This window comes from Poecilia formosa, unplaced genomic scaffold (genome assembly GCF_000485575.1).
Source record: "Poecilia formosa unplaced genomic scaffold, Poecilia_formosa-5.1.2 Scaffold5, whole genome shotgun sequence".
NCBI classification, from domain to species: domain Eukaryota; kingdom Metazoa; phylum Chordata; class Actinopteri; order Cyprinodontiformes; family Poeciliidae; genus Poecilia; species Poecilia formosa.
In genome coordinates this window covers 2,879,865-2,891,645 of record NW_006799944.1, presented here as the reverse complement: position 1 = coordinate 2,891,645, position 11,781 = coordinate 2,879,865, and the positions used below count along the sequence as shown (strand labels likewise).

Sequence of the window (11,781 nt, the reverse complement as noted above, 5' to 3'; positions counted from 1 at the left end):
TGTTAATTTGTCACTAAAGCAGAACACCCACAACATATCTCCAGTTTTATAAATGGATGTACATATTAGGTTGTAACTTTTTTTTTTTTAAATTAAATATGCATTGCAACTAAATCAACACTGTGAGCGGAAAGGGAAGTGACAGATGCAGCTGAAACCAGATATTTGCCAACAGTGTAGAGACAGAGACTTTTTCTTGTTTTTTAAATTCAACAACAATGAGGAACAGACTTCAGAGCCAGAGGTGTGTTCATGCACTATGTCTGTATTTGGTAAGAGGTATCCTGTATGACATTTGATCAATCATTTTGCATATCCAAATTTCTCTGTGTTTTTCTGTAATTCTGGCCCATTCATACTTAAACCAGTTTGTACCCAATTTGACAGTAAGTTCTTGTTTTTTGTTTTGTTTTTTTCCAATTGGAAGGGCCATTTTTGCTTGAGCTGAAACTTTCTGGTTGATGTCTATGGATATTGCTTCAGTATTTCCACATATGGTTCCGTCCTCATGATGCCATTGATTTTTTTTATTTTATTTTTTTTAATTCACCAGTCTCTTGCAAAACAAACCCATCAGATATCACAATGCAGTTAACCATGTTGGAATGGAATGATGTTCTCAGGCTTTGAAGCATCACTCCTTTTGTTCTTCTAAATGCAATCATGGCATATACTCTTCCATATTAGGCTCATCACACTGCAGCACTTGCCCCCCGAAAGGCCTTAACTCATAAGTCCATTTGCCATCTTAAAATCTGATTTTTGTTGTTGTTGTTGTTGTTTTTGAGGAAATGGCTTCTTCCTTCCTGGGTGACCTTTCAGCCCATGTTGGTACAGAACTCGTTTCACTGTGGACAATGACCATTTTACCAGCGTTAGCACCCAGACACATTCATCTCTGCCACACAGAGCCCGTCTCCTTCCTGAACAGAATGATGGCTGCACTTTTCCATGGCCTTTATTACTTGACTATATATGTTTGAACACATTAACAAGGGGCTTTCAGGCTTCTGGAAATTGTACATAAGGGTGAATCGGACGCTTGTACTGTTCCACAATTCTCTTCCTGATATCTTTGTTTATTATTATTATTTTATGTATATATGTAATAGGCTTGATGCCACAAAATGAAGCGGCATATTTGAGCCGTTTGAAAGCCTTTTGTCACTGACTAAGCTTTCAAGAATACATGCTATATAAACAGATATAGTAATTGCAGCTGTTTGTCAATGTTGCCTTTGACAGGTTTACATTGGAAGGATACAAATACAGGGATGGAGCTAAAAGGAAGTGATTAGGAGGGGGGGGGAAGGCTAATATGACACAAGTAGGAAGTTGTGGGAGACGTCTTCCCCTGAAAAATATGTCTTTAAAAAACAAACAGAGGAGGAGCAGGATGTGTGCCGAAGGAGCTGAGTGGAGGAAGGATTACGCAGACCGTGCTGACGAATCCTGTTGTGGAAACTACAACAAACGGTTTGGTAGTGATGGCAAGATGTTCATGTGGGCGATTAATGAGGAGTGTGGTTTCTGTGATGTTGCGTTGCTCCGCGGCACGTAGGTGTAAGTGGATGTTCTGCCGAGGCTTCGTCTCTGTAGGCTTGCGAGTTATTCTACCCCAAATGGTTAAAAGTGTCTTTGCTCATTGTGAGCTTCTTAGTGATGATGATGATGATGATGATGCATAGTTTGTCATCTTTTCGTTGGTGTACAGTACCGAGACCTTGGTTCTCACCAGACCACTTGTTTTTTTCCTGATTCATAGTTCATACAACCGTAACCCTACATAATGGATTCAGATGCATAGCACACTTCTTTACCTCCTCCTTCAGTGTTTTTGGATATCCTTGCCGTTTTAGTTTGAACCTGACAGGAATCTAGCCCGTCTTGGTTGAAAATGCCAGATTTTGCATGTTTCCAAAGCTTTGTGATAAACAGGAAACCGCATGTATAAAAACGGTGAGAAAGGTCACAGTCTGCTATACGGTGCTGTGAAGGTGTTCAAAACCGCCCCACGCTTTGTCACATCTACAAACTTTCATCGTGTTATTAAATTATGTGATGAGTCAACACTTTGCAAAATCGCCTTTTGCTGCAGGTACAGCTTCAAAAGTGTTTTGAATTATGTCTGTAGCAGCTTCCATTGAACGTTTTACTCGTCTGTCCTGATGAACGGCATCCCCACAGAATGACGCTGGCGCCACCATGTATCATAGAGAGAGTCGTGTGCTCGGGGTGACTTGAAGTGCTCACTTGCTGCTGCATACGACACAAAAATACTACTGACACTGCAAATGTCTGTTCAGGTTCAGTCAGCCTCAAGTGGTTTATCGCCAGTGAGGGCAGATCTGGCTGCATCACTCAGTTGCAGTTCCTTCTCTCAGATAAGGCTTTTCTTCACCTAAGCTGTATTCATCTGTTTGTTTAACCTGAGGTCGCTCACTTCCTTCTGTCCGTGTTTGAGGATGTCTGCTTTTTGTCTTAAATCCTCTCGTCATCTCCTGCTTTTGTGCTTTGTAAGAGCAATTGTGACCACGCTTTATGTTTAAGGGACCGATCCGTGATGAGTGTCTCTGTATTACAGTAACACAAGTGTTGCGTGGACGGGCTGGGCTCTGACGGCTCGCTTGATCCCAGTCGATGCTGGAAATCTGCTAATTTGTTGTTCTAGTAGTAAGTAAATTAGAAGGTTTAATGATGATTTTTTTTTGGAAGGGTACAGATATTTGTGACGATTCCTAAGATCTGTGGGCAGATGGATGTTTTTTAATAAGTTGTGGAGGCAAGGGCAGAGACGCGTTTGCTAAATTGGAAGGTAAAACTTCCACTCACCTGACGGAACAGGATGCAGAGCAGAGGATTCTGGGTGAGAGTGCGTGTGGGTGTGTGTGTGTGTTCTTGTTTTCGTAGTCCCAAAGGGACCTTGTCTGACGTAATCATCAACCTTTTAAGCACTAGCAGTCCTTCTGGGGAGCCCAACCCAGTCCAGGGCATTATGGTTGGGGTGAAGTGGGAATTAACGTACGAGACGGATTATTGTTGGTCATTCTAACTGTTGAATACCAGACTTAGTTTAGCCTGGAGGGTCAGTGCAGCGACGCGTAAACATCAACTCTGCAAGTTTGCATCAAAGTGTTTAAGCATTATTTGTTTCCACTGTAGAACTCCTGCTTACGTCGACTTCCTTTTTCAAGGTGATTCACTAAAACATTATGCACAGACGTTTCTCACTATAGAGATGCAAACGTCTCAACAGTAGTGTCTGAGATTCCAGGAAAAAAAAACAAAAAAAACAACTGCCGCTTGTTTTTTCTGGCTTCATGCCTTTTGCCTCAGGTTTCCCAAAACGTTTTTGTCTCAGAATCAGATGACTATTCTTCGGCAAATAAAGAGCTGTACATAAAGAAGCAAGCAAGTTAAACCTGAAACATGTTCACAAATGGGCTGAAGAAGAACCGGCTTTTCTGGTGATCAAACCGTCTGTCTCCATGGATGTTGAGTCATTTGGATTCTCGTGCTTAAACGCCGACTCCCTTTTGGGAGTTATGGGAGTTTTAAAGCTTTGTTGTCGTGAAAGCAGCTACTTGAAAGAGAAGCGAAAGTTAGGTTTGGTTCTGTGGCCCCTTTTCCCCCCTCAGCCCACCTTTTTGCTGACTCAAAAGATGGCCTTCCCCTCTCTTAAATGCGGCTTTTCACAAACGGGCCTTGAAAATCTGTCGGATCTGAGTAAATGGGGTCCAAACTTTGGTGATCCACACAAATGAAGAAATCTATTATGCAAAAAAAAAAAAAAAATCTTAATGTGAACCGTTCAGTGCTTCAGTCAAGGTTGGATAATTAATTAATTAAAACTCGCCAGATCTACTTTGTTACTGTCATTACAGTCATAAAGCAACACTTCCTTCTTTTTTATCAAATGTTGCCCCATGGAACAGGGATATAGGCTGTTACTCAAGAAGCTACAGCCGGAGTGCATTGTGCATGCCCCCTGCCTTGTAGTCCCATGGTTGGTTTTTGCAGTGGAATGCGATGCCCTAGGCTTCTTGTGGTAAGGGTGACCTAAATAGGGTTTACATGACAGGAGTGCATAGCTCTACTACAAAAGAGATAATTCAGATTTCAGTGTTCAGGAGTTGCTCCTCATCTTTGTGCTGAGCCGATGCAGAACCTTTTCATCTGCATCACTCTTTCAAAGCAGCCTACTATTTTTTATTTTTTTTTCCCTCACCAGAACCACATTGTTTTTTGTGTTTTTCTCTTTGCATTTACAGTTGCAGAGAAAACGTTTCCAGTCTGACATTATGTAAATTATTTGTACTTGGTCTGCTCATGTTCAGACCACTTCGCATTAACACTGCATCTTTTTTTTTTTTTTCCCCAAACGATCCAACAGAGCAGGTAACCAAATGATGTCTATGTAAACGTTGTGGCCTCTGTCACTCAGCAACCATCTCTCTCTGTTTTACTACCTTGTCTGTGTCATTATTTCTCTCTTTGGTTGTTAGCGGTTGTCTCTCTCTCTCTCTCTCTCTCTCTCTCTCTCTCTATATATATATATATATATATATATATATATTGAAATTTATATGTCCCACAATTGTGCGTACTCTTGTTATTCATTTAGGGATTTTCCATTGCGGCGCTTCCTTGACCTGGGCTGGTGGTCGCTGCAACCACATCACGATAAACAGCCTGTCCAGTGAATTCATCCATCCCACCTTCCCTGTAAACGGATGTTTGTGAGAATTTCTCAGTCCCGACTAGTTGATCTCTGGCCAGCAACGGCAGCGCTGGCAGAAATAGGTAAACAGCAGAAGCAAAAGATCAATATTGTTTAAGCTCTATTCGCTCATTTAAACCCTATAATGGGCCAGGTCTCAAAATAACTGGGTAGATCAAAAGCGATGCCAACTCAGGGATTTCAAGTGCTCACATTTTTCTTTTTCAATTTTTTTTCGTTTTTTTGTCTTCTTGAGCCCAACGTTAGCTAGTGATGAAAGCATCGCCTCTTCTAGCCCCCCTGGCACTTGCGGCCGGGTATTGAAAACAGAACTATGTAAGCACCGGTTTGGCAATCGAACCGGTCTGGTGGAAACACCCCTTTGTGTTTATAAGCATCAAAGAACACCTGGTGTTCTCTCAGTTGTAGAGGAACTTTTGGGTCTTAAACGACTGAATCCTGATAAGTTTCATAGCAATTGGAAAACATGCGGTAATACGGATCTTTTTCCATTGCGTCTTTGCTGCGTCGGCTTATTTTATTTATGTTTAATAAAGAAGTTCAGTGTTGCTGTACTTCATCACTCAGCCATGATGCATTGACACATATGCATATGGTTACACCGGCTGGTCCATGCCATGTTTCTGTTGGTTTTATGTTGTTCCTGCTTAGCAAACCAGCTGTAACCTCAGCTTTCAATGCTGTGATCCAGCTCTGACATTAGTCTAGACAAAAAGGTACGAGGAGAAATCTTCACAAGAATTTTCACTGGCTGTCTGAAACGAACGACGATTCTTCAGTAACTTTTTTTTTTTCGTTGCTAATAACAGAATGGAAAGTATTTGAATAGCTATTCATGACCTTTTGCACACAGTACTTCTGTTTTTGTAATGAGGTGATATTTCTATGTACTGCCCATCTTCTAAGGCAAAGCAGACCTAATTTAGTTAGTTTATTTTTCTGTCTTGCTTTATTTGTTTGAAAAGGTTTCTAAAGTGATTTCCTCTGCAGTAGAAAAAGGATCCAAGCCATCCATGTAACTATGAGTCAACAAGATCCAGGGAGCTTAAATAGTCGTGAAGTCTGGACAAGTTTGGAATTTTTCATGTATGAAAAATGTGACTCGCCAGATGTTTTTCCTTCTTCCATTATTTGAAAGATAAAAACCAAAGTTTCTGGAATATAAACATTACACAACATTGACTTATTTTTAGTTGGGATCCTCCAAGTTAAATTTACAACGTTCAAAATTTTTGCCTGACTCAGTGTTTCGCTTTTCAGTTATTGAGGGGCGTGAGGGATTTAAAAAAAAAAAAAAAAAAAATCCGAAACTGAATTTGTAGTTCTTAATCGGTTTAGACTTGGACACTAAAAAAAAAAGCATGGACACTTGTTTATTGGAGCCTTTTCACCAAAATTAAGTCATCACAAATGACACAGAAAAAAGATAATTAATCTGTACATTTTGGTCCAAAAGCTGAAAATGCAGAGAAATGGTCCTTTACCACGTTGATAACTTCATTGTTTTTTTTGTTTTTTTTTAAATGCCGAGTTGTGGAACATATTTGTAATAAAATTTGCAGAGGGAAATGTTTTTTACTGAGCTGACCACAATGTCACAAAAAAAACCTTTTAGATTATGTCCATTCCATCAAAGCTTTTCCCGCCTGGCCGCACATCTTGCCTGTATCCCTCACGGGTGTCGAGCGAAATGAAAGCAGCCCATTCAAGCATGTCAAAACTCTCGTCACATGACAGAAACAACCACCTGTCACTTTGATGACGCCTTCATCAGTTTAGCAGAGCCGGAGGCGACGCTACCGACTCCTGCTGTAGTTCCACCGCAGAGGATGAGGCACTCCCTTCACCTGAGCAGGTGATGTCCTCACTGTGTGAGTCAGCAGGTCGGCTTTGTCACACCGACAGGCCAAGGGGAAAAACGAGGTTGGCAAAACTTTGTTCTTACTTGCGTTGTTCAACCCACGGCTTGGTTTTAGTCTTTTTTTTTTTTTTATTGTCGTTTGTTTTATTTAGAAGATCATTTGGAAACTTCAGATGGCTTTTCCCACCATGTTCGATTCTCTGAGCGTGTCCTTTCCAAACTCTAAATGGCTCTGTGTAGCATTTTCTTCCCCCTCTGTGGAGGAGGCAGAGCAGCAGTCAATCCTGCTTGTCTAATATCGAGCAGTAGCCTGGCAACAGATTTGCAGTGAGCTTTCAGACCGAGCCTTCCCTCTCTACTGAGGTTTGTGAAAACAAACGAGGAAAACTGGCTTCCTGGTCAATGGGTCTATCGATCCTAATGGAAACGCTATCCATCTTTTCAGCCCTTCCAAAAACAAAAAAACAACAAAAAAAAAAACACTGTGGAGGAATTTCCAGGTCTTGCATTTGCAGGGTGGCAACCTAATATTTATAGGAGTGTTTCTGACCCGAAAGAATGCAGTCATGAGTGAGATGACGCCTGCACCAATCTCTTGGGTGGAGTTCAACGTCTCACCTGACTGGACGCAACATGGTGTAATAAAATGCTATTGGCTCATCATTTTGTACTTTGAGTCTTAACTTGTTGTCCACCTGATAGCCGCTTAGAAGTTACACAACATTGTAACTTCTAAGTTACAATGTTAGTAACTTAGAAATGGCCACAAACAAGAACGAAAAACCAACCCTCTCGTGTTGAAAGGTTTTTGGTTCATCAAGCATTTCCACGGAGAATCCCCCTGCTGCATCACAGATGGTGTTGTAATGTGTTAAAAAAAAAAAAGTGCTGCATATGTTCAAGACTCTTGCAGTGTGTATTAGTCATGTAGTGCTGCTTGGGAGTTTTGCTCTCGAGTGGCTCACGAGGTGGGCAGTCGAGAGGCAGCGCGATCTAGAGAGGAGAGTGGGATGAGGGGAGGATGGGATGCATAAAAGATTGGATTTGTGTCTGGAGACTGAATCGATGACGGTTCGGGGAGGAGGGTTGTAAAACCAGGAAGCGTGGCTGACTTCGGCCTGCGGAGATCTATTTCGGCTGAAGTGCGACAGAGTAAATTGCGGACTACGCACAGGCACGTCTGTTATTATGGTCCTCGTGTGGAGCTCCCTGACTGAGCACAAAACACGACAGCAGATCGCTTAAAGGGGAGGTTCAATATTCGGGGGTTTGTGTTGCTGTCGTCGAGTGAGACACTCGGGCCTGCTCCAGATAATGACATTGGTCTTTTAAAGATGGAGGTGTCAACACACAGCACCCGGGAACAGCCGTCCCTTGTCCTCCGTCCTCTTTTACACGACTGGCGGTTTTAATTTAGCCACTTTATTGATATTGCATAAATGTCACATGGTTGTAAGATTTGTGTTATGTTGACGTGTTTATAGTGTTAATATGTGAAGATCTAGGCTGCCTTGTAAGGCTATACTTCAACCCTACACTAATAAAGAGGCCTACAGTCCATCTATAAAGAGGCGTGAGTGTTATTAATTTAGGGATTTTTTTTAATGGTTCGTTTGCACTGCTCTCTTTCTACGGTGGATTTTTTTATTTAACAAGTTATTAGCCGTAAAGGACGGCGTAATTTATATACAGTCTAATAAATATTCTATCAGCTATGAAACAACATTTGGAGTGACGTGAGCTAACCCAGCCTTCACTCTGCAGTCACTCTCCCCAATGCCGTGCCAGTATTCTCACCACTATTTATACCCCGATGAGCACCTGACACAAACTGTAAACAGTTCATATATTCACGCTAATGATTGTCTGCTGTCCACACTGACTCTCTGAGTTGCCATACTTTTTTATCTTAATTGAGACTCTGAACTTCAGCTGTTTACGCTCGCCAGTGGCAGACAAACGTTATTGCTGTTTGTTTCTTTTTTTAAGGCGAAGACAATAATGCGTTACAGCAGCTCAACATGTCATCTGTCCTCGCCGTTCCATGTTACCCAACATTATGAATTACGCTCGCGTGTCAGTGGAGGCTGTAGTGTGGAGCCTGTAATGTTAGAGGCCCGGTATTTAATAACAGAGCGGAGCTGAGGTTTGTCCTGGCTGTGCTCAACAGTTTACTTTGCGTTATTCAGCCGCGCAGCAATAGAGACAGTGATGCAGTGTTCCCAAAGTAGGTTCCAGCCCGTCAGCTGACTGCTTGCTACAGTGGGTCACGTTAGACATAATCAGCTGTGGAATGTCTTTTCTCTCTCACTTTTTTTACATTTTTCCACCCTCCCAATTTATCCCTTGCCCTCAAACTAGGATCAGTGTCTTTCTTCTTTTCTATTTCTCTCTTTCTTTGTTTTTTTCTTTGTGCTTAGTCACAAGACTGCAGGGATGGTGTAGAAGCAGCGCTGCATCACGCAACTGTGTCTTGGTTTTAAAAGAATGTCCATTCAGATTTTTCTGAAATGCAAGCCAGTTGTAATGGGTCTTGACCGGAGCGCTGCAATGACAAAAAAAAAGCATAAATCATAATAATAAAAAAATGCAATGCATAAAAAGAAGAAACCTTTGGGGGTGGAGAATAAGCTCAAATCAATTAAAACACTCATGAGGGATGAAAAACGATAAACAAAATTATCAGAAGAAAGTGGGAGCAATCAAGCAGAAAAAAAAATTATTAAAATGCAGTAAAAGCATGGCAGCAAAATACTGGCAGTCGCAAAAAGATTCCACACAAGTGTTTATCAGTTGTTGTTTTTTTTATATAATTGACTAATGGCCTCACCGGACGCATGCCCAATGTCTTCAAATATTATCCGCTTATGTTGGTAAACTTGTACTGTGCATATCCCCGTTGTGTTGATCACACACAGGACGGCTTACATTCAGTTGTGTTGTGTTTAAAGGTACGGCATCCGTCCCGAGACTGTGATCATCTACGGGCAGAGCATTGGCACGGTGCCCTCGGTGGACCTCGCCTCTCGCTACGAGAGTGCCGCAGTCATCCTCCACTCCCCGCTCACCTCTGGCATGAGAGTGGCTTTCCCTGACACCAAGAAGACCTACTGTTTTGACGCCTTTCCAAAGTGAGTGCAGCCCGACGACAGATGGCATGCGTGTGTAAACAAGGCTGACTGTGGCATTTTTACCGTTGACGCATGCCATCTGTCCTTTTAACAGATAAAAATGCCTATAAAGACAATGGACTGAAATAATTTTCATCTGATTAGCTCAAGAGCCGGTAGAAAATATTGTCAACTGCGCCACCTGCTGGGTAGTTGGTGAAATGCAGTGCAAATATATTTGTATCCCTTTTCGAATTGCAAACACAAACTTTAGGATTGCATTACATAAAGTCCCAATAAAATGCGCTGAAATCCGCAGCAACTGACATTGTCCTCTTTTTCTGTTTTATCGTGAAGCAACTTTTAATCGTTATCTTCTCTAATTTGTTGTCATTTGTTTCTCTTTGGGGTTTTTGTCTCGCAGCATCGACAAGATTTCCAAGGTGACGTCGCCAGTCCTCTTGATCCACGGTACCGAGGACGAGGTCATCGACTTCTCCCACGGGCTGGCGCTGTACGAACGCTGCCAGCACCCGGTGGAGCCCCTCTGGGTGGAGGGCGCCGGACACAATGACATAGAGCTCTACGGACAGTACCTGGAGAGGCTCAAACAGTTTGTTGCACACGAGCTGGTCAACTTATAGAGCCGCTTGAAATAAGAGAAGCAGGAAAGGAAGCTGCAGTTTTACAGACAGCCTGACTTTATCGTTTTTGAATTATTAAACGGAGAATCGGTGTCTGTCTTCAACTGACTCGGTGGCGACTCTCTTCACTTAGTCGAGACGCTCTCCCCCCTCGCTCCCCTCATTTGGCTTTCCACAGGATTACCCTGATCCCCCCCCCCACTAGAAACCTCACCTCCACAAAAATCCTTTTTTTCTTTTTTTTTTTTGCTTTTAGATCTGCTTATGTTGGACACTGCAGTTTGCGACTGTGATAGGAGGGCGAAGAAGACATGTGGAAGGACAATATTGGAGTTAATACAGTAATTACAAAGTAATTAAGTGTCATATTCTGTTCCTGCCTTATAAGAGAAGGTTTGTGGTTCTCAATGGAGACTTGCATTCCGGGAAATGGCCTTTCTACAGACTAATTAGTCTAAATCGACTGAACTCCATATTATCCTAATCACTGCGTCTGAATATTGGTTCCATCTCCTCTGAGGACTCCCATTTGTGTTTTATTTTTTACTTTTATCTTTACAGAACATGTCAGATTTGCACATATTGTCACTTAAGAGTTGAACTAGACAAACTAACACTTCACCCATCTGTGCCAGTTTTGCCAAATGTTTTAAGACGTTTCAGAACCCTGTGTAAATAACGAAGAGTGCAACTTGCCGTCATCTCCGTGTCTCTGTAAAATGTAAATGGTACAGCTTGGTTATAAATCCTTTAAGTAAAGACAGTGATCAGCAGTGAGAGGGTTTGGTTAAATGCCTGAGAGTTGGTTCTTTCCAGCCACTTGAAAGGAGATTGATTTGAAGTATTGTTGATTTAAGACACCCATCCTCACACTGCTGGACGTAATAGTCCAGCAGTGTGAATGCTGGGCACATCTGTGGACAAAAATCTGACCTTTTGGTAATAATGATTCACCAGTATATAGAAAAAAACGATTATGAATCCCAGTTGTGTGCAAGTTCTGCCTCTGGGTTTTAATGTATCGAAAACGGCAAATAATAATGATATGTCTACTTTATGTAACTGGGTTAGATTATTGTACCTTTTTTTTTTTTTCCTAATACACACAGAAACGAAAACTACTGTGACAGCTGCTGTCATTTCTAGTCGACCACTATTGCTGTTCAGGATGAATTATGATCACTGCTAGTCTTTGTATGTTTCTCAGTTTCAGGAAGTGGCTAAAAATACTACAATGGGTTATTTGGGGTCGAAGTATTATCATCTTCCTCCAGCATATTTACACTGGACAATTTTTACTCCACGCATGGTTCTCGAGTCTCCACCGTACTGAGACAATGAGCTATTTCAAAGTGATTAGCTCTGCATCCAGGGACTCGGTCATGGCCAAAATGTTTGTGTCAATTTTATCTTTCTTCACCATAA

The 11,781-nt window shown here is 41.8% G+C and overlaps 1 protein-coding gene across 1 annotated transcript in view; it reads left to right on the top strand.

Moving 5' to 3' along the window:
- The window catches only part of abhd17b (abhydrolase domain containing 17B, depalmitoylase), a 15,085-nt gene extending 3,622 nt beyond the window's left edge, over window positions 1–11,463 (top strand). Inside the window, exons 3-4 of the mRNA XM_007563132.2 lie at window positions 9,554–9,733; window positions 10,137–11,463. Of these exons, the coding sequence (XP_007563194.1) occupies window positions 9,554–9,733; window positions 10,137–10,356 (400 nt within the window). The 3' untranslated portion in view covers window positions 10,357–11,463. The remainder of the gene's footprint in view (window positions 1–9,553; window positions 9,734–10,136) is intronic.
- Window positions 11,464–11,781: the final 318 nt, after the last annotated feature.